Source organism: Anopheles merus, chromosome 3L (assembly GCF_017562075.2).
Source record: "Anopheles merus strain MAF chromosome 3L, AmerM5.1, whole genome shotgun sequence".
Classification (NCBI taxonomy): domain Eukaryota; kingdom Metazoa; phylum Arthropoda; class Insecta; order Diptera; family Culicidae; genus Anopheles; species Anopheles merus.
Window position 1 is genome coordinate 34,207,165 of NC_054085.1, and position 23,618 is coordinate 34,230,782.

Sequence of the window (23,618 nt, forward strand, 5' to 3'; positions counted from 1 at the left end):
AAAAAGTAAACGACACACAGCAGGGAATGGTGACACAACACAAGTGAAAGCCACCACAAACTTCATGTTGATTGATTGCAGCATTTTTGTATGTAGCACGCTGCGGAGGACGCTTTGTACACTTAAACAAAAACCTATTTTTATACAAAAAGTGTGAGTGAGTGTTTGTTTGTAAAATAAAAGACTTTTTTCCTTCTCTCATTCAATCTCATTAATGACCTCACGGTGAAAAAGGATGTGTTTGTGCAATTATCGGTATGAACCGTATTGTGACCGGATTGGCGTCTCTCTGGTGCACGGATGGTGTAAACTAAAACAGATCAATTGTTTTTGTGTGGTGGTGGATCATCAGGCATGTTACGAGCGCCGAGCTAGCCGGGCGCAACACATACCTGCATGTTGTACGGATGCAGCTCGCAGGATGCGTGATGTCAAACGCAGTCTTCCAACGACATCAGCAACGGGTTCACATACTCGAATCCTTCGAACTCGGATTGATCGATCTTGTCGATGACGCGACTAAAACGAGAATAAAAAGATACCGATTAGATTGTGAACGTTTTACAGTCAGCTTAACCTCAGAACGGCATTATATAGCGATCCTTTCTTCTCTAAAGCATGCCGAGAGAGGACACGTTGCTGGATCCTCCGGGGTTTGTGCGCTCTACAACGAAAATACTCACTCATCGTCCGGCGTTAGGTGGACCGGTTCGTCGGTGAACTCGGGCGGGAAGTTGGCCAAATCGCGATCGGAGTCTAGCCGCGGGCGGAACGGTGGCGTAATTTGCTTTTGCTCGAGCTACCCTCCGGCCCAAAAATCCACCGCACAGAAACAGATGCATTAAAGAACACGGGAGCGGGGGAGGGTAGAAGAAGAATGGCAAACACGAGCATGATAAATAAAGAAAAAATGAAACGAAACAAGAAATGGAAACATTCCAACGAAATTAGGAAAAGGAAAGTAAGTAAACAAATCAGTAAAGCATAATATCATGAAATAAGCACGCGCACATACACACACAAACACTCAGTCCGGGGAAATTGGGAGAGGTTTATACATCGTCAGACGGGAAAACGTAAACATCTTTATCGTAGGTCAAAAATCGATCTTCCAAACAATGGATTGAAGACAGAGCGAGAGGATAATTATGGCAAGCACTGTGCACTACCCAAGAGAATGTGTGCAATAGTACTAGAACATTACAGGACGGACACAACAATCAGATATGATGAGACACACACAACACTCAAAGCAAATACTCATAGGATATTTGTTATCGGTACTAAAAGCTATACAAATATTAAAATAATTCTTTTGTATCGATGTATTAGAATTATTGTATTATTTGTGGCATTATGCAGTAGTGAAAATTCAACTAAAAGTATAAATAAACCATATCGTGCTATTTACAATAATTAAAGGTAAGTCAAATCAAAATTCTATTTTAAAGGAATTACATAAACGAATTTCACATAAACATGCATCAAAAAGCCCAAATAGGACACAATCTCCAGGCAGTGAGACAGTGACATGATGTTTCCACCAAACCATATGTCCCAAAGGTTCATAGAAGTGTGCCATCGGGTATGAAGGTCTATAGGACAGTCGAATGAAGCAAACGTTAAAGCTATCCGTTATTTATCCCTCCAAAATTCCTATCTCGACGCTCCACGACGTATTGCTGCTGTGGAGGAACGCTTGCTGCTGCCCGGAGGATCCGGTAACGTGATCCTTTACTTGATTCTTTGTTAATCTGTCCTGCAACCGCGTTACAAACTTACGGATCGTCGGGTGTCAGGTCGGCCGGTTCACGCGTAAACTGCGGATCGAAGTGACAGGTTATGTCCTGATCGCACCCATCGAACGAGGGGATGTACGGTGGTGTCACTTCCTTTTGAGCCAGCTGCAGTTCGCAAAGAAACACGCCCGCGATTGATGATGAATGTTAGAGCGAGAGTGAGCGAAAGGTACGGGGAGAGCAGTAAACCAGCAGCAAACACGGTACACACGGAAGGTAAGCGAAAAGCATTACAGTTAAGGTTTTTGGTTAGTTAGGGTTAGATATTACGATAAACATATGGCGTCATTAGCTGTATTTTACATTATGTAGTAACGATTTAATGTACAATTTATTTTCATAATGTTCATGTTTTAAGAAAAAGATTGCAGTTCCGTCTTGAGGGAAGATAACAAATACTGAGTGTAAGCTACTAATGGTGTATACTACTGTATGATGTATGATTGAGTGATACAGTGTTAGCTAATATATAGAGACGATTGATTGTAAACAAAACGGAAACAAAACTAAAAGGTATAAATAAATAAATAAAACCCTCCGAAGTGAACCAGATTTCTCCGCTAGGATAAATCCTAAACTACACTACCGGCGTTATCCTTGCCTGTTTTCGTATCACCAGATCCAATTAAATGCTTTTCCCTCCGAAACCACCCCCTACAGCGGTGCGGTTGCGGTTTTGGTGGCAACGATAAGCTAGTTATGCTAGAGAGCTGCTCACAGAATAGAAAAAAAGGCAACACACACACACACTACCCCATAGCAATATAAATAGCCTGCCATAATCCAATTATATGTGCGCTCCTTTTCGACATTTGCGGTTAGACGTTATGGCCGTCTAGCGCAAAAAAGGGAGTTTCCGCTTATTTTATTCCTTTCTAACCTTCTGTGCAAAATCCTACGCATACACTAGCACCACCGCAGGGCAAGATTCAGTTGACGGTTCAGCCGTTGCCCCTACAAGAAGCGGTGGGCGGTAGATGAACGCACCCGTCCTTGATTTTCTCGGTACGCGCAAAAATAACAAAATTAATAACGTACGCGCGCGCGGCGCCATAAGCTATTGCATGGCGTGGTGCGCTACCACCGCTGCTACTAATGCTGTATTACGGTGTGTTTATGTGTCTGTGCGTTTCAAAATACCCTCTTCCATTAGCGACAACAATCAACACTAATGGTGGGCACTTTGGATATTTTTTCGCACAAAATTGAACCACAACTGTCGCGCGTTTGTCCTTTTCAAAACTGGGGGACAGATTATTTTTTTGAAGCTAATCTCTTCTACCTCAGCCTTTTACTACCAGACACCTTTATCGGAACGGTTAATGTATTTTGAATTTTCAAGAAAATTGTAAAAGCTTTTTGCATTCCCATTTTAAGATCTATCAACCCTTTTCATTTCACGCAACATGAGTAAAATATTTCGACGTTTTACATTAACCCATGAGTGACGTCCAATTTATGTTGTTTGCAATCATTTCAAAATGCAATAATCTCTTTGTTTCAACTAGTGCAATCATGTGAAGTAATCTTTTAATCTTTTAGTCATTTAACAAACCACATTCTGGTTCTATCGCCTATTATTTCTACTAAAAAGTCAACCCCATTCGTATGATGGATGGATTCTGCTGCTTAAACACACGCGAAAAGCGTCATCCAGAAGCATCCACCGTACAAAGCTGCTTCCTACAAATGGGTGACAAATCCACCAGCAGTCACAAAACAAACCCATGCATGCGTCATTTGGTCGGATGTTCAATTAAAAACGCATCCATAACCGGTAAGTCAACACACAACACACGGGATGAGAGGTTATATTTAATATCACAACCGCAAATCCCTTTACATCACACGACAAACCGCATCGGGGTATCGTGTATGAGGAGGAGGAGGGGGTTCGAGGTTTGGGAGGGATTAAAATTGCCCAGATTTACCCACCACTCACCCTGCTACCCCATTTCGTTTTCGCCCTCCTTTTGCACCTTTTCCACATCATGGGAATATCATTAAACGAGTATATCTGTATCACGGTCCCCAGATGGTGACTCTCGGCCCATCGGACGTGATACTACTGATAGGAATTTGTTTTAAGTTCGTGTGTCGATGAAAAATAAATTCACCTCGCATTCACCATCGGTTGGATTTTATCGTTTTTCTTTTCGCTCTACCGCCCGCCTGCAGATAGCTGCCGGGCGAGGGGATGGAAAGATACCTGCGTCCCGGCGATAAATAAGAAAATGTCGGAAATTGACTGCTTAATGGGCGAAAATGGTGTGAATATTAATGAGTGGAAGGTAATGGAAAATTGGCAAATAAAGCTTCTCTCGCTTGTTCCTGTTTTTGTTCCTCGCTTTTTTTACACTTAACTTTCAATTGAAATCAATAAATATATAAATGTGAACAAAAAAATCCATAAACCAGAGCGCGGGATGAATTGAAATGATTTAAACATAAAGAAACGATCAACAGTGAACCACACGACTCCCCAGGAAAGACAAGGAATGAAACAGAGGTGGAACGATGGAATGTGTCAAATGGGTGGAGGAATTGTACTACTAGTTTCCGCTGTCAATCCAATTGTTGGGAAGTTCCCGGTTTTGTCTGTCTGCTGTTTGTCCATTCTTTTTTTTTAATTTTGTGCAAATAATTCGCAAGTCTGGTACGTAAAATTAATAAATAACTGTATGTACTGTCCCAAAATTGTCTCCCTGTCGTAAAAAAAACTCACATACACACACACGTGCGCACCGGAAAAGCTTTCCGCACGCAACACCCCTATACATACCATCTCCCAGTCAATGCTCTTGAAGAACGAATGATTCATAATGTCCAGGAAGGCGGAGTCACGATTGCAGCCCAAACGGTCGGCCGGATTTTTGTTCAGGAAACCTTTCAGCACGGATGCTGCCTTCACGCTCAGCGAGCGCGGTATACGGATCGTCTTCTCCAGAATCACCTGGAACAGATAGTCTTCGGTGTTCTGCGGTAGAGCGGGGAAGAAAAGGGCGTGTTAAAGTTTAGCGGTGATCTTCGTTCGTGTCGCCTGAAAGTGTACCTGATCCGGGTTCTCGGAAGCACCAGCAATGTCGAACGGACTGCGCCCGGCCAGCATCTCGTACAGCAACACACCCAGCGCCCACCAATCGACGGAAAAGCCTGCAAAACAAGGGCACACACATTACCGTAGTTATGTATATGACTTTCTCTTCGCAAACTTTGCCATCCCCGCGTACCGTAGTCCTCTCCGCGCAATATTTCCGGCGCGATGTAGTTGGGCGTACCGCAGAACGTGGACGTCGTGTCGCCCGGTCTGATGCCCTCCTTGCACATGCCGTAATCGGTCAGCTTGATGTGGCCCTCGTGGTCGAGCAGCACGTTGTCCAGCTTCAAATCGCGGTAGATGATGCCCTTCTCGTGCAGGAAGTTGAGCGCGAGACTGATCTCGGCCGCGTAGAAGCGGGCGTGCTCCTCGGGCAGGCGGCGCTGCCGCTGCATGTGAAACATCAGATCTCCACCACGGACAAACTCAATCACGAAGAACAGCCTGCAAAATAGAGAAAAGGAGAAAGGTCAGAATAAAGTTCCTTTTTTTTTTTGGGTTGGGATACTGTGGCAGTTTGCATCTTACCGCGATGGCGTCTGGAAGCACGAATGTAAACCAACCAGGAACGGATGGTTCGAAGCGGTCTCGAAGACGTGTTTCTCCGTCTGCACCCAGTCAATGTCCTCGTCGTCCGTCACGAGCGCCTTCTTGATTACCTTCATCGCGTAAATACGGCGCGTCTTCTTCAGCTCCACCATCAATACCTTTGCGTAGCTGCCACGGCCGATCACTCTGTAGAGAAGGGAACGTAGTAAAGCATTAAGCAGAGAGACCTGCATTGAATCTTCGCTCGGTCTACTTACCGGATCAGTTCGAAATCGTTCAGCGAGTACTGCCGCTGGGTGACGGGTTCCAGCGTTTCCTCCACGTTGTCATTTACCTCGACCGGTACCTGGTCGCAGCCATCGCCCGAGTGCAGCTCGGACGGATAGTCCAACGGGGCCTGAATGACGTCACCGGTGCTCGATTCATCATTCGGATCATGGTGCTAGAAGAAATAAAGCGCAGAAATAAATCTTAATAACATTCCAGCAAACGATGGACAGTATCGCGCACCGAACATCCCGATGGTGGACGATTGAAGGGGGCGGGCGGTCAAGTGTTAATGCAAACAGGTGAGCCCGGTGAATTTAATTTAATTTCCAGCTCACCGCAAACGTGTAAGTATGGTTCTGTAGAGCATTTATATCGCTTTTTTTTCGCTTTTTTGTATTTTCAGTTCTCTCATCGTCTACGAAGAAGCCCGTACAGATTTAATTCAAAGAGAACTCGTACATGGCCCGAAAGAGGGGAGAAATCCCCACACTACTCCGACCATAAAATGGAAAGCTTTAACGACTTTTACCAGCACAGTAGGGGAAGTGTATCAGAGTGTGTAAAAAAACGCTGGTTGGAGGTCCTTTTTTATGCCCAGGCACCATATGTAGATCTCACCCACACTCGCCACTCACAAAACAGGTCATACTTACATCGCGCTCCTTGAAGACTGGTTCGACATGCTCGTTGCTGCACGGTTTATTGCCAAGCTTGTGGCACTTTTTGTGCACCAGCAGCTTACACTGGATGCACTTGAATCCCTGCCGGCCCAGACCCCAGATACGGTCGTGGCAAAAGGCGCAGAAGGCTTTCTGTGGACGAGAGAGAGAGAAAAAAAGCACACGTTACAGGTAAGAGAACATGCAAAATAGTACAGTACACACACTGAGGAAAGGAAGAGGATAGGAACAGGTGGACTAACGGGCGGCAAAAAGGTTGAAAAACTCTGCTGGCCGCTTTTGTGGCACACGAAGGATAAAAATTAAATTTGACGGCTTTAAATTAACGGACTAATGAGGTTTCCTTGCTACCTTTCCCGTGCCTCCATGCACCATTTTCGCGGTGGTACCGACCCCGACAAGGGAGGAAAAATCATGTCGGGAAAATGTGTTTTTTTTTCTGCTTCCCCATTTTGTTCCTGCTCGTTAAATTTCATCTTCTGCGCCGTTATCGGCACGCGTGCACATAAACTCACACACACCGCGCGCTCAACATTAACCGTGCAAAGTCTAATGAAGAAAATTCAATAGTCTGCAACGGGGAGCGCTTTGCTCGGTTCTTTGGCTTCGTGTTTTTCTTCGAACGAGATATAAGGCAGCAAGCGACACAGCCAGTAGTATCGAGCTGAAGCCTCCTGATGATAGAATTAAGGTGACCGGGTAACAGCATTTGCCTTCTCGCGGCGCAGTCTGTGTGTGTTCGATGGAAACCAGCAAGGGGAAAGGATCTAGTGTGAGGATGTGCATACACAACTACTACTACTGCTACTTACTCGATTGAATCGCTTCGCTTGGAAGATGTGTCCATTTATCCGGTACAGCTTACGCCATCTTCTGGCTCCTCTTCGGTAGATGCTACCTGTAGAAACGGGAAAAATAAACGGTAGGAGAGAGCGGTGTTAGAAAGTCGATTTGCTGCTGCTGCTGGTGCATAATAATGTGCATAAAATTACACATTAATGTGCCTTTCTGTCGGTTTGCACCGTCATAAGGGAGTGGTGATTAAATAAGAAAACAATATTGCTACACGTGGTAGGTTAGCTGTAAGGTCCTTAAAGAAAGTTCTGGAACGATGAGTTCCGCAAAATTCTTGTTGAATAACGCTCCCTTTTACCTCACACAAGCACGTTGATGTGTGCTTCGTGACGGTTCAATTCCACTGAATTGATGTCAGCTCTGCATGCTCTGTTTCGTGCATCGCAACGTTAGGTAGAAGACAGCCATCGTAGCCACGTACTCGCGACGGGGAGTTCCACAAAGTTTTCCCCCGCCTGGTTCCACAAAAACCGGGTATGCGCTTCCAAAAGTTGTAACAACCGCTTTGGTGCACCGCTGGAATATTACAGCATCCGCAGAAACCGGTAAGTACAACAACATAAACAGCGCTGGTCTCGAACGGTCTGCGTGAGTACCCAATCCATCGTCGGAAGCGCTCTACAGTGAAGCTAATATTTGCTTTTTGAGCAGATTTTGCTGGAATTATGTGCACACACACACACACACACGTGCGTAATAAAATTGGATTTGGCCACGCATCCGTTACCGTTGATGGTGGGACGGATACTCCGACGGCAACGTTACTTAACGACCGCCAGGCAGCCAGCCACAGAAGCGCAACAGGCCGGCAACAGAGTGTGGACTTCGAAAGGATGCTTAAAGGGTGGCTGGTTGTTGGAGCTACCCGATAAGTGAATTGAAATGGGAAAGCTTTTTGGCGTCCTGCTCATTGTTGCCAGATGGCTTTACGATAGGCACGACAACTTTCTGAAGGCGTATGCATTGGGATATGAAAAAAAACTGACATAACCATATTGCATTACTCTAGATTAAATCACAACATCCGCTCATAACCTTACCCCGAAGGAAACACTAATAAACTATTGTCCATTTGAGTCAAGCTAGGCAACACTATATACCTGCAATGCAAAGATCCAAGACATTAAATCTCTTCACTTCATCTCACTTAACATATTTCGCTTGAGCTAGGACCCAAACGATTCTTCCGAATGATGCTTGGAATTCCAACGCCACACCGCCTCCATCATCATACCGACCGCTTACATTCACTTACATCTGGTAAATCCAATAAACGCAAACTAGTCGGGCTCCGCAATCCGCCAGGCTCTTGAAGAAGGGGAGTTGGAGATACTCCACGCCACTCACACTTTTCCAGGACGCGGTCAGACTTACGTCCAGTGCGCTCTATCAACACTAACCCCCTGCTGTTTAGCGGTCGAGGTGAGTACAACAGCCAAGGATGCAGCAACAATAATTGCAAAAAGCCTTTCCCGTCTGGGAAAAGGTACATACCAAACCCGGCGGCTTAAGGCGAGCCCAGGCTCCAATCTAACCTTCCCTCACGCGTTTGGACGGATAGCACACACACACAGAGATACACACACAGAGCTATCACCACCAACAACATCCAACGTAACGGGGAAAAAGGATAATTGGATTAAGTCAATTAAGCTGCTAACTTGCCCAGGGACTGGGCCGCGCTCGAGTCCGGTCGTCCGGTTCGTACAGCGTAGATACAGCGGAAAAACACTCGGTACCACGAACGATGGCGAACGATGCTTCTCAATTGAAGAATTTTGTAGAGGTATGGGCAAGGCAAATTAAATGATTGATAATTTCTGACCTTCGTGGTATTGCGAGTACATTGAGCGCGTCAGAGACAGACAGGGGAATTCTTCCGCCCGTCCCGTAGTAGATGATGCGCGAGCAAGTTTTAATGAAATGTCTGAAATCATTTTGAAATATGTAGATACATTGTCAAACACACTCGCATACCTTTCACTGAAACACGCAACATATTGGTTGCGATAGCACAGAGTAACTCTACCTTTTCACTCAAGGGAAGCATCCCCGAAAAACTATGTTTGCTCGTGTAATTTAGAAACCAGAAACGGTACCACTCAGCTCGCCTCCCAAGGGGCCCACTTCAGCTGCAGAGTTGTAGTATTAATTTTCAAAAATCTGCCCACGGTTGGCACGTTCGTGCTGCCTCGAGCAAACCCGTTCCCATTCCAACCAACCCACAGCAATGGTCACAAATTTCGTTATCTACCATCAAACAGTATATTCCATAGGGTTGTGGCGGGCAGCTATGGGACGGCAGTGCGCCAGCGGTGGATAGCCGATATTTAACAATTTACATTCTCATTTTACTTTCCCAGCACGCGCTCGCCCTGCATGTGTGTGTGTGTCTGTGTGCACACACACACAATTTCGCTGATTACAATTCCCATCTTCCGGGATGCGTTTTGTTTTTCCCCTTTGGCCAAGCGATCCGGCGGGCTTTTTGCTCACACTCAAACGGCCCCAGAGCAAACGGGCGGAAACACCAAACACCGGTAGGCGCTGTGCGGGCTAAAGGGCTAAAAATTAATATTCCATTACTGTTATCCATTCGTTACTCGACCCAGCGCTGGGTTTTATTCCGCTTCCTCCGAACTTGACCGTACTTCCTCTTGCGAATGCCCGCTCAACAGACTGCTGGGAGGGGCTTAAGCTGGCAGGAGTAACCAAAGTATCGCTTAACGGGGACGATTCGTTTGAACGTGTATGCAATTTTTGGGGTGGATAAAGTTGGGTGAGCTTGATAGCGAACTGTGTCCATCCGCCTGTCCGCTGCAAAGTTGTGCATACTAAACGCGTTCCATCATGGTGTACCCATCCAAAGGAAACTACGTCCGCTGGCAATAATAGGATACAATCACGCCAGCATATCGGATGATTAAAGGCAAACAGAAAAAGAAGAAGAAAACACTCTCTCTCTGCCGGAAACTTTCATCCATTACCGTTTGGCGACGTATGGCTCTCATTAAAGGCATTAAAGGAGAAGCTTTTTTGCAGCGGACGTTGAGAAGAAGTCCTATCAGGATTAGCTTTTTCTTTAGTTTTTGAAAACAGTATTTTAGATGACTTTAATGAGTTTTGTCCTTACATAATTCTCTATTTTGTTACTAAACAACAGCGAGTATCTTCATTATTTTTATTAGCAACTACCAACTAATATAGCTCTACTACATGCCAAATCTTCCACTCTTACACATCCATAAATAAACACATAAACACGTACATACAAGGACAAATTATTCCAGGTTATACCGAGAATTGATACACGTCCCGCTTTTTCAACGCCCGCGCTCGTATTCATTTAACCACTGGGCGACTCCAGCACTCCACGGTTGTCAGTCAATATGGTTCGACCATTTCCTTCAGCAGAGGTTCCACTGTTAAGCACTCTGCAGCATACTAAACGTATTTTATGATTACATGCGATTAAACAGGATACTTTATAAAACCATTAAAATATAGCACTGTGTTTGAACCCCCGTTTAAATAACTGCCCGCACACTGATAATCTAACCTTCTCCTTCTGATGAACTGATACATTATGAATCAAACTTCCAGCCCTTCCCAAAGTGTATCTACCGAACACTCCTGCCACGATTCTGCCGCAAGTGGTTGTTAAATCTAAACAAAAACAAAGCACTCATAAAACCGCACCATTTTACCACCTCCCACCACGGGGACAACAACGCTTTATCGGATATAAAGTTTTGCACTGTAGTTAAACAGCAAAAGGGTTTAACTACACACATCCCCAACCGCCGTTAGCAATTCTTTGTCACGTTTGCCACGTTTAACTCACACTCCGGTAGTATTTCCTGTGCACATAAACACAGAACTCAAAAAATCCAAAAACTCCAAACTCAAATTTAATCGTTCAATGCTGCCTGGGGAGACCCGTGTCTGGGTCGTTTGCATTATTTTGGTCCAACTTTCATCGCCAACCGGAAACTGTTTTAGTTTGCATCGCCTCACTCACAAAACTGATAACAAGATTTAGCGACCTTTTCTCCACTAGCAACAACAGAGCCGTGAACAAGCATCACACAAACATTATTTGCATGATATCGTCTGCCAAAGCTTTTGTGGCCTCGAGTCCGCTCACAAAGCTCCTGCCGCTCGCGTGCGCGCGCGCTTCCTCTTTCTCTCTGTGTGTTAAGTACATTATGCATTAAAAATTCAAAACCTAACCACGGGTGGGCCCCTCCGACCAGACTCCTTCCTTTGTTTCCCAGTGCTTCCGGTTCCCGTCAGCAGCAGACTAGTCGAAAGTTTCTTTTCGTTTGATGGCAGGTACTAAATTCATAATCCTGTTTCCGTGCGGGATGCGGGATTAAATTTGCTGCCCGCCGACTGGCCGGCAGCTCTATCGAAACGCCGGGGTGCGAGACTCGACTTCTTAACCCAGCGTTCGTGGGCGCTCAAGCGGGTGTAACAGTTCGGTCACAAATCCACCAACATTATAGCTTGCTAGCTGAGGTGCCGTCCGGAAAAGTCGGACGTCCGACCGAGCGACCGACCGACTAACCTACCAACCGAGACGGATGGAACGGGTTATAAGGATTCCCCAAACGAAAGGAAGGGGCGGGCCAAGTGCGCAGAGGAGAGCAGCGTGAGATCAGGAAAGCTTTGCGTTTGCTTTGTAGCCCCACTGCCGGGTACCACATCTGGCGCTCGTCAACGGTAATTCATCTCTTTAATGGATTCTTCAGTGAATGCCACAATCAAAACGCTACACACAGAAGGCACACACACAGAGGGCTTTTTGCTCATTTGCTCTTGACAGTGGTTTCTGCGCGCACCACCCACCGTGGCGCTACACCAACAAGCTCCGGTCCCCCATACCCTCCGAACAAAGTATTATCTGCATAAATTATATGTGCTCACTTTGCCACCGTCAACACATCGGTGTTCGCTCAATCGTCCTGCGAGCGTTGGCGTTGATTGGAGGTTCCATCTGTCAGTCGGATTACAATTAACTCGCAGCGCAGTGCCATAACGAGCGCCGGTAGTGCTTCTAGTGGGTAGGGCGAGGTTGTGAAAAGACAGAGAAGAATTCATTTACCATCATATCTGCAACTAACCCAACTTTTACTACCCACCCACGGTTAATGTGAGCTTCAACGAAAAGAAGCATCTCTCAGCCACTGTAGAAATGAAAAGAGCAAAAACTTGCAAGCCCGGCGGCCCTTTAGTGGTGGGAAAAAGAGGCTAAAAAGCACTTCTTTCATGCATTGGAATACGCATGCACATACGTAGTGAAAAGAATTTTGTGGACCAAATTATGAAAATGTATGTAACATACAACCTTCACAAATCACAATCAGTGCATGAAATTGTTCAAACGGATTCTTGTGATGAGGAACTTTGTTTGCACTGAATTTTTAATTATATTCGTATGAATAAAGGTTCATGCAGCATACGGCAACATGGTTGAACAATTTGTGAACAATGTTGATGAGCAAATTGCCACAAAGGTTAACTCTCGCCCGAACAAGCACCAACTCTCAAGTTTGACTGTTGAAAGAATATTGTTGAAATAAGATTTAGTTCTTAGATCCGTTTCTTCGCCCAGACGATCTTGATAAGACGAAAAATATTTCACCTAACTCTCCACATTTCTTATGCCCACACAGCTAACTTTATTCTGATTTCATTCTCGAAATTGGAAGCGTCTTTTTGAAGTTAGCAGCACCTTAAACGGGCAGCCCACAGCTCTCGAAACAAATGCGAAAGTATTTATTCACTCGTACTCCGAATGTCTGGAGATGAATAGAGACAGGCCGATGAGCAATTTCTGACGAGTTCTGCTAACTACTAATGAACATCAGAATCGGAGAAGGAGAGAAAAATACTCAACGTTTTCGCAGGAAAAGGAATATTGGAATGTAGACATTACGCATTACGCATGAACTTTGTTGAGCATTTCAAGCATATTTTTTGCAACACAAACTTTGGAAAACATGCAGATCTATTTACCACATCATTTCCTGGAAGCTTTAATTGTTCAAATAAACTAGATCGTTAAATCACTATGTGCAGTACGTCGAATCACCTAGGAAATTCCGTTTACATCACGTGTAGCTTAGGTTTGCAAACTCCATATTTCGGTAAAACTAGTTTATCATTCTTTCATATCCACAGACTTCATCACTCTGTGCGTTAAAAGCTCGTAAATGGTCTATCAAATCAACGAATCTTTAATTTGATAACCCTTTCCAACCATTGGTGTTTGATGATGCAAAACACACCTCCCCGAAACTAGACCTGCCTAAGTAAACAGATAAACAGAACCGCCACCTACAGCAGAGAACATCGATCAATACCTTCAGCACACGTCGTAGGCGATGTTGCTGTTGCTTCACCTGTTGGAAGCTGAAAGGAGCATCTGTAGCGACGAAAGCAAAAAGCTTTCGCCATCACGTATGTTGCGAGAGACTTCTGATATAAACAACAATAAAAAAAACTAGCAAAAACTCACACAGTATAGAATACCAAAGTAAAAAGGAGGAATTCTATTTCTGTTCAGAATAGTCCAAACACCAGCATCCAGCGTCAAATCAAATTCCTAAACAATCGCCTCTGAGTACGCCAAACACACTCCCTCCTTACCTTTGCGCTTCTCTCCTTGCTGGAAGGACGGAAAGGATTGACGTACTGTTCGAAGCGGAACCTCACCTTTCGCTGGATTCGAAACGATTCCGAAACAAATCAAACATCAACAACCATCTACGCCCAGCCGTCTTCCCCGGTTGGTCCCCGGGCAGCAGCAACGAGACGGTGCCTTGTGCAAATCGCGAAACGCTCAAATTTACATAGAACAATCAATCGGAACAGATGCAGCCACACTCCCGCAAGGCGCAACAGTGCCCAAATATCCTGTACTCTCTCTCCGACCGTCACCGCGATTCATCATCAGCTCCAGCCAGAATCGGAACGTTTATTGAAGGGGAGGAGCGTTCTTTTTAGTTATCCACGGAACCACGGATGGAACATTTCGGCAAAGCTTGTTGTTTGTCTTTGGCGGTACCAGAGAGCATTGCTTTGGTCCGAGATTTACGAACTCGCCGCACCGAAAGGTTAGCTTAGCGAAGGTGCTAGTAGGTGGACAGAGCCCTGCTACCGGCGGATCAGGAAGGTTGTGAAATATTCCGAAAGTTTGTGTGCTGGGCTGATTAATTTGCTCTCCGGGAGGCGCCAGCTTTGTGGAATTGATTTTCCGTTCTTCCCCCATCCCTACGGCTGGCAACAAGTGAGATGAACGGTCGTGATTGTGGAAGAAGAGCCACTCAGCCGCCAACTCCTCCTTTTGATTCAAACTAAACTGCCAACCCCTCTCCGCAGGTTTTGTGCCGAAAGCTCAACATTAGCGCCTGATTTGCTTCTCAGTGCGCACGCTAATAAATGGACCGGATAAAAGCGAACACGATTCTTCATCCGAAGCTGGTTTTTGTTTGCACAAGCGATTTGCTTTCTCACGAACGGTCGATTTATCCCGAACGGACAAGCTTTAAACCGAACCACTTTGCCTAATTGAACATTCAATTTAATGTCATTTGTGTGGGTGTGAGTGTGTGTGTTTGTAGTTGTCCAGCACCATCTCACCTGTTACTTTCATGTTATTGAGCGTATTTTCCTGTTAAATCTCCTGTTACAATAAACGCTTCTGCTAAAGGTGCTTTACACTAATTAATAGCAATTTCAAACACACTTTTTTTGCAGGACCAATGTCAAAGGTCAATCAGCAGGTCGTGGTGAGAAGAGAGGCACTACTGTTAGCACTATTAATTAACACCAAGATCAATCGATCTAAAGATCAAAGCACATTGGAACAGCAGTGCAGCTGGCCAGGATGCTTTAATTACAGGCGACATTATGTGAAATGGCAAACCGATTGGAAAAAGCCATAATTATATTAATGGCAAATCATATCAAGCAATACTAAAACAAGGGTGACACTTGACACCTTCGCTAAGTAAGTGCCATAAAAAGACAGTAGTGACAGTTACCATGGCACTCAGAGACAAACAAATGAATTCTCAATATAATCGCTACAAATTGGACCAATCCCTCTTAGTTACCCAGTGCAATCCCCAGTAGCAGTGCAAGATGTACCACCTTACGCAGCTATTCGCCAGCAAGCGGACCCAGTTCCTGCACCGTATCACTCACTACACCGAGCATTCGGATTTCTTCATCATGCAGCGCTACATTGAGAAGATCTACGCCATCCACTACACACCGCATGGCTGGCACGATCGTATCCTCTGGTATCTGTACCGTGCGCTGTACGCTCTGATCTATCTGAGCTACATCCACAAAACCCACTGGGTACTGCACCATCCGCAGGACAGTTTCAGCACAGCAAACATCCTTGGCGTGATGTGGTTCTTCAGTGTCGTCATTCTGCGCGTTGCCATCCTCGAGTGGTACTACCCGCTAATGCTACGCATGCAGACCTTTCTGAATGATCACACCTCCTACCAGCGGACCGACCCGTCGACGGTTGGCAGACGGGCCCGCTTCTACCGTCGAACGAATCGTGTGATACTGACCGTAATGGGTATCAACTTGGCGGAGACAGTCTGTTTCACTGCCACCAACGTGATGAAGCTGGATGAGTTTATGCTCCAGTTCCGGGGAGCGATCGTTGGTGGCTGGCCGGTGCAGATTGTGTACGGCGTGCTGACGATGGGCTGGGGCGGGATGTACTGCATGGGATTCATGATGTGCTATCTGCTGCTGAGCATCTTTAAGCTTGAGGTGGACATACTGATACATTCGCTGGAGGAGGTGGGAAGAAGTGTTCGTTTGGAGAGTGATTTTGGAAATAGTGGAGATATCTTCTGGAATAATATTGTCGACCAGTTGAGACCTCATATGCAACGACTGGATGAATTGTTTGTGTGAGTATTGTTGATAACTTCACGACCTAAGCCTGGAGGCTCATAGTTACTCTATCGAAACTGTTAAACTAAACGTTTGACAGTAGTCTTCGAAGACTCATCAGATCTCTAATTTCTACCCACTTCACTACAGCCAACTCCAACACCTGAAAGCCGTCATCGGACCTATCGCGTTCGTGCAGTACTACAGCACATATCTCATCATTGCGGACTGCTGCTTAATTCTGGTGTCGCATGGACTGTCCAGCTTCTCGATCGTGTACTTCATCTCCATGTTGGTGTTTCTCACCGAATCCTTCCTGCTTTGCCGCGGTGTGGAAAATTTAAGAGACTTGGTAGGATGACCGTTGGTGTTCAAAGTGAAGCAATGTAAAGCCCAATCTCTTTATCCTGCAGAAACCACGCATTGCTTCAACGGTGTACGATTGTGACTGGATGTTGCAAATGCGCTGCACTAACCCGGGGCACCGGGCTCAGTATCGTCAAGTACGGCGTACCTTGCTCCTGCTTACAGCCCAGTCCGACCAAACGATACAATTCAGCTTCGCCGGCATCGGCGAAATCTCGATGAACAGTTTCGCCCAGCTCTTGGAGAAGAGTTACTCTATGCTAACGTTTTTGCTGCAGTTCGCAAAATAGAAATCATCCACCATTCGGAAGTGAAAAGCACTACACCCACACACAGCGTTACAAGGGCGCACATCGCACAACAAATTCAACACAAAAAATGCCCCTCGGCTGCTTTTAAAAGCGATTAGTTTTGCCTACGAAAATACGACATCGCCCAAAAGCCGCCTCGTACACAAACCGTCGCACATCAATTGTAGAAAACCACTTTATTTGATTTATCTTGCACGTATCTTCCATCTTCACAGCCTGGCGGCACCCACATCCTGCAATCCGCCTCCTTCTACGGGAAAATAAAGTGTCATAAACAAATTTCCACTGCAATTTATATGCTCTCTATGCCTACGGGGGCTCCTGTAGAAAAGGTAGTGAACCGGAACGCACCAAAGTAGCAAAAAAAGGGGGGGGGAGCATTTGCCCACACTGAATCACACACACTCATCCCCATATCCCCATCACACATTTTACCCTAATGGATGATAAACATATTGGAACATGGAGCACTGCACTGGCACTGGCTGGGCGCAAAAAAAACACACACACTTTTTTGTCACCTACTAACTTTTTTCGACTTTACGGAGCTTTTTTTCATTTGGCCAGTGCGAGGTGTCCCCACACCCACTTTATTGCGAAACTTTGTCCCAGTTTGGGTACATTTAGCCGCGTTTGCGAAGGGTGCGGCGAGCGAATCAGTGCTGGGACGCTGGCCCCAGGCCAAACTGGCGTTCGACAGACGAGAAAACGTTCGGAAGAGAGAGAGTGGCTTTCCGAACGAATATTTTTACCAGCATATACATTTCGACCCATGGAAGAGGGATTTAAAAACACACTCACATCATCGTTCCTTTCCATTTTTTTTTTTGCTAAACACCAGTTTCGATATTTTTCACACAATTCGCACAGTTAAAAAGCGTTCAAAAGCAAGCGAAAAAAAAAACATTCCCTAGGCTAGATAAGCTTTCATCGTTCGTTCAAGCTGCGAAAAGTTTTTTGCACCCGCCAACACAGGCATGCACAATTTGCATTCGAGTGGGCGGGGAACGTTGCCAGGAGCATAACCAGGGCATACACCACACTTTTATCTCGCACACAAACCGACAACCGAAGCACTTTGACTCATTTTCGGCACGTTCCCAAGGGGGCGCGTGCTGAAACTCTAAGCTTCAGCTTTTAAAATAGTTGACTTTATAAGAGCCCGAAACATACAAAACTGTGTGTATCTGTGTGTGTGTGTGTGTGTGTGTGTGTGTGTGTGTGTGTGTGTGTGTGTGTGTGTGTGTGTGTGTGTGTGTGTGTGTGTGTGTGTGTGTGTGTGTGTGTGTGTGTGTGTGTGTGTGTGTGTGTGTGTGTGTGTGTGTGTGTGTGTGTGTGTGGTGTGTGTGTGTGTGTGTGTGTGTGTGTGTGTGTGTGTGTGTGTGTGTGTGTGTGTGTGTGTGTGTGTGTGTGTGTGTGTGTGTGTGTGTGTGTGTGTGTGTGTGTGTGTGTGTGTGTGTGTGTGTGTGTGTGTGTGTGTGCTCGGACGAAACTACACTCCCAGGGTGTGAATGGGCCTTGCATATGAAAAACTTGCATATTAAATCATGTTTTCACGTAGGCTCGGTAAAAGAGTTAACAACACATTTTGTACCACGGAGGGTGAAAAAAGGCCACACTACCAAAAATAAACACAACGCTTGATGTTCAATTTTGCAATTGTTTCCGTTCCGAATTCGAGGACGAGAGAGAGAGAAAGAGAAAGAAAAAAAAATGAAAATTCCTTTGGGACACGCTCAGGTCCTTGCAAATAGTGACAGCGGCATACACTGAAAAATAAAATTCCATACATCGAATGGCCTCTCGTCGCCGATGCCTTGCCGGGTATGTATCCTCCTTCCACTCGCTTTATTTATTTCCTAGTGCAATTTTATGTTTCATCGAGCTCCACCGAGAGCACAACCACCACCAGCACAGAGTTCAAACATGGTAAACGAATTAAAATCAATATGTGCGACATGTTTAATTTGCCCGTTCGTGCACGGATGCTGATAACGGAAGCGCTGGGAACGAGAATCCACCCATTCAGGCACTTACAGCGGGTGCCATTGCACCTTGATGAACACGATCCACCAGAGCAAGGGGTGATGATTAATTTATTTATGTGCTGCTATTTTTCGCGAGCTTTCTGATTGGCTTGTATTACACTGAACAATGCACCATCTCCGCTGCCGCTTTGCCCATGCTAACGAGCAGTTGAGCAAGGTGGCAGCGTTTTTTTTCCATTTCTCGCTACAACACAGTCACTCCAGCATAAAACGTTTAGGCTTTAAAGTTTCAGTTTAATCTAAAACCAAAGCTCTCAACTCTCCGCTTACCAGCAGAGCGCATAAATATAATACAGCATGAGCATATAATCACCCCACTGCAATTACGATCACATGAACGAGCAGTCTGTTTAGCAATGCGATGTACCAACCACCCGGCAGCAAATGGTGGCTAAATTTCCTGTAATTTTACACCGCAATGATGTGCCACGAGCAGTCCACAACACACTGACTCAAGGCATCGTTCCAAAAGCAGCCCCTCCACAGCTAACCCTTCGTCAATCTACCTTAGACAATGCGCATATTACTTCCTTCCGCAACACGCGGACATGCCTTCTTGTTTAGATACAAATAAGCGCATACATCTCGTGTGGATCTGGCTCGCCTTCTTGGGCGGAAATGCACCACCAAAGGCGACAACAAGCCAGCATCATTCATCCTACACGAACGCGCCCGCGCTCACGCCATTCTCCGTCGGCTTATCTGCACCACGACGTTGCGCATTATCCCCCCCCCCCCTCTGGCAGACCGGACAAATCGGTCAGCATAATGTATGGTGTGTAGGAGATGCTTCTCCGGTTGGCAGCCTCCAACAACCAGAGCATGGGATGATTTAATTACAAATTTCAAACCCATAACAATACCCGAGACACAGCCGGGTGTGTGTGGCTACCTGGCTACATTGTAGTGCTTTGCAGAAACACACCATCTCGCACTCACGGTAAGAGGTGTAAGACAGATATAGAGAAGAAAGTTTATCCAATAAAGCTGTAAAATTAATTGGTCAATTCCTATGCTCGAGATAGGGTAGCTTCAAACGTCTGCCAGATGCTGTCAGAATTCAAAATTCAGTATAGCAGCAAGCTCCCTTGCTTGCCTGCGCAGAGTCTTCCGGAAGCCTTATCCTGACTAATTCAGCAAACCTGCTGCAATCAGCTGGGTGTATTACCAGTCCAGAAATCCCCGATGTAATTTTCTAACTCACAGAGCGGCAAATCAATCCGCCCACTACCGCTACCCGATGACTCCTATACGAGAAAGCATAACAACATCACGCCAAGTGCATTGTTTCGCTGAACAATAGCACCAAGACAAGGACAGCTGGAAGCACTTTAAATGACTTCCTTACGATAGCTTCCATCCGCTTCAATCGTTGCGGGCAATGGTGTACAAAGTTAAAGCTTTCCACACCGCAGGACATACATTTACAGGCTTCGGAACGTACGGTAGGCATGTGTTGCTAGGCACAGACGCAACCATACCGCGGATATGTCGCTGCTAGGACATGGCGTGCAATAAGCACATAGAGCACGAGAGCACATCGCCGAGCACGATACCAATCAACGTCAATGTAAATCAACGCATACAAAACGGGTAATCTCATCTCCACTTTGCCAAGGCCTCGACTCCCGCAGCCAGCACTGGCTAGCGGAAAGAGTACGCCTAGATCTGCATTCATATGCGAACCCCAGCCACTCTCTCGCCTTCGCCTATCGTCCCAAGAAATGAATAAACTATCATTCGAGATGCTCTACCACCCTGGCGGGACGGAGCGAACGGGGGGATGAAAACACAACAAGCTGTGGCTTCGGGGCCGTGATTGCGCCACTGATTTTCCATTGTGTCGCCACAGACACTCGGCCTCGTTAGCGCGTTGGAAGGGAATCGGTTTAATCAGCCGGAAAATCCCCTGCCGACCGGGGACGCGCGAGGGGACATGGGGATGTGGAACACGCACTTGGAGGGATTGCCGGTAGTGCGTACATTTGTGCCACGTTCCAGTAGCCGCGTACTAGTTGCCCCCGATTGGGGTATAGTAGTGTCGATTAATCCGTGCGATGGAACCAACCACACACACGGCATGAGCATGAGCGTTTGAATTCAATCGCTTCACAATCTACTGCTCGAATCGCAAGGACGGGCGTTCCTGGAAGGGAATGCCAGGGCAGGTTCTATTGCCAATGCCCCGAAGTCATCGTTAGCATGAGCGAACCCGGAGCTTCAATGGATGTCCGAGCGAGCGAACTTCAAAGGACCAAACGTGCTCCGTACGGTGCTCGGTGGTCGCAGCGTTGTGCAGTGCTGCTGCTGCTGCACACTGACCAGAGCTAACCTTTTTGAACAAACAGTGGTCAAACAATCGATTTCAGCATAAGACCGTACCAGCCTTTGCCGATGCGAAAATCGCGTTTCCGAAGAACTAGCAAGGCCCCATTTTATCATCCCTTAAAAGGGACGATCACAATAGCCCGCAAGGATACTGCCGTTTGATGTTTCACTGGACCGAATTTGAATTTTCAACAATTTCCAACATTCATTAGGGTATACGGAGGCAAATGCTGGAAAAGAATTCTTAAGGATCCTAATACAACCATTAAAGACCTTAAATTACAGATAATGGAGTACTTCATTTCAACATTTAGCGTGTACATGCAAACGTTGGAAACATAGAAATGATAGCGTTTTTATTTTCAAAGAACCCCACATTTGATAACGTCCCTTGATGTTTCAGTTTCGATAGCATCACACACAACCGCACGCAACCGCGGCTGATAAATCGCAACCCTAATCAGATCGCAACCGCAGACTAGCGCAGAATTGCCGATGATATACCGATTCCGGTGCGTTTCCAGTTTCATTTGCATTGCGTGCTACGAGTCGTCATGTTCCCGGGCGCGAACCGTGCGTGAAGGAATCTACGAATGCTACCACCACCACCACCGGAACGAGGGTAATTGAAGCGTGTACAATCATGCCACCCGGGCCGGGACCGTTTTCTTCCAGCAGGTTGGCGCTATCGATTCGCGTGAGATTATCACCTTTCTCGCATCTAGCTTCTAGGCCACGCGTTTAATGCGGTACACTGGGGTGTGCGTAAGTTGACGTTTACCTTTGGCACCCGCACAATTAAGACGCGTCCTCCTGCCATGCCTTCCACCCGTGTGCGTAATTGGACCAGGTGTTTGCATGATCAATCAATGGTCGTTTTCTGAAGAAAGACAATTATTTCAACGCAAAACATATCAATGGACTAAATCCATAATACACTTCCTAAACAGTTTTAAATCACTTGAAACTATTTTTAAGTATTGTACAAAGAGTACAAAGCTTTCGTACATGACGATTGACGTACAGAAGAGAAGGGACTCTTCAAACAGTTTATAACTTACTTCTCCATTTAGTAAATAATTATCTTTAGAGCGACTTTCAAACACATGATTCTAGGAACTGGATCATTAAAGTCGACAAAATTGGAAATCTATGGAAAATGTAGACCTTGGACACGAATAGCATGTTGGTTCCTCAAATCGAATTATCAGGAGCTACGAAACGCACTGCAAAATCTCTGAAGCTTTGCATTCAATCCCCAAAACACATTATTTCCCCTCTTCAATTGAATCCATTGCATGCATTTACCGCTTTGTATTGAACTAATAGTCTTGAACTCTGAATAAAAAATGATCCAATATCTTCTATCAGAAGCTCTTCGGCTGTCCCATGGCGATGTGTCTATAATTGCATAGGACAAGGAATTCAGACGAATGCAATTCTAGTACTGGATTAATTCAGTGTGTGCTAGGAACAGAGCAATGGGTTCTCGAAGCTTTGTCTCCGATGCTATATCTAAACGACAGTCTATAGATAGTTCCTAAGTATTGCTATCAGCTTTAGGTGTACCTATATCTAGCACGTTTTGGAGAAGAAAAAAAACAAGTATTCTCTTGGATAGAATAGTCATACTATAACGAGTTCAATCATCTAGCGCATATTAAACAAATCGTTCTGCTTGATCAAGAACATTATTTGAAAACGTTTCTAAAGCTACAGCTGCACAACTTGCAGAGCGCGCCTTTCTACACATTTCGTCGTAATTTCAATCACGATAGTGCATCGTTTTGTTCCGTACAAACAACGGCTACACACCAAAGGAGTGGAAAAGATTTATATCTCCAAAAAAAAGAACGAAAACCAGAACAAAGCGTTGCCACCGCCACTCGTTGCAAGCTGTTGGGCGTTAATCGAAAGCAGAAAATAACCGATGCATCACGTCACCTAGCGTGAAGCTTGCGCGCAGAAATCCTCTACCACCACTGCACTCCTTGTTGGTGGTGTTTGTGGCAAAGGTGAAAATAAACGCGCGATTGCGTCAAGCCACACACACACACACACACACAAGTTGGTTTTCTTGGCTGCAAGCCCTTAGTTCCTCAACCAGCCGAACGGTTGTTGTGCATGATGTGCGCTACCACCACCAGCAGCAGCAGCAGCTGCACCGAAAAGCGCTCCAAGCGTGCAACGTTCGTACAGACGTACGTAACGTAGCTGGGATGATTTATTCCGGAACTAAAATTTATAGCCCTGCCACCAACCGTGCAGAACACGGACCTCCCTCGGTCCGACAACTACACGCCACGCGGGGAAATTGTCGCAGAATTTGGCGTAGTTTCGGCACAGCGGCACACGATATCCTATCGGAAAGCATAAAACACACA

At 45.8% G+C, this 23,618-nt stretch overlaps 1 protein-coding gene across 12 annotated transcripts in view; it reads right to left on the bottom strand.

Annotated features, from left to right (window-relative positions):
- LOC121598524 (atypical protein kinase C) overlaps nucleotides 1–23,618 on the bottom strand; it is a 104,739-nt gene that overhangs the window by 5,704 nt on the left and 75,417 nt on the right. For 9 of the 12 annotated variants that reach the window (XR_006005587.1, XM_041925516.1, XM_041925518.1 and 6 more), the window contains 9 exons: nucleotides 7,208–7,293; nucleotides 6,369–6,527; nucleotides 5,703–5,887; nucleotides 5,425–5,631; nucleotides 5,030–5,340; nucleotides 4,852–4,952; nucleotides 4,582–4,776; nucleotides 1,783–1,904; nucleotides 393–519 (listed from right to left, as the gene is read on the bottom strand). Coding sequence is in view for 11 of the 12 variants with exons in the window: in XM_041925516.1 (XP_041781450.1) it covers nucleotides 432–519; nucleotides 1,783–1,904; nucleotides 4,582–4,776; nucleotides 4,852–4,952; nucleotides 5,030–5,340; nucleotides 5,425–5,631; nucleotides 5,703–5,887; nucleotides 6,369–6,527; nucleotides 7,208–7,293 (1,454 nt within the window). In the remaining variant the exon portion in view is untranslated. Of the gene's footprint in view, nucleotides 1–392; nucleotides 520–683; nucleotides 800–1,782; nucleotides 1,905–4,581; nucleotides 4,777–4,851; nucleotides 4,953–5,029; nucleotides 5,341–5,424; nucleotides 5,632–5,702; nucleotides 5,888–6,368; nucleotides 6,528–7,207; nucleotides 7,294–23,618 lie in introns of all 12 variants that reach the window. The other 3 variants (XM_041925519.1, XM_041925520.1, XM_041925514.1) reach the window with 1 other exon arrangement.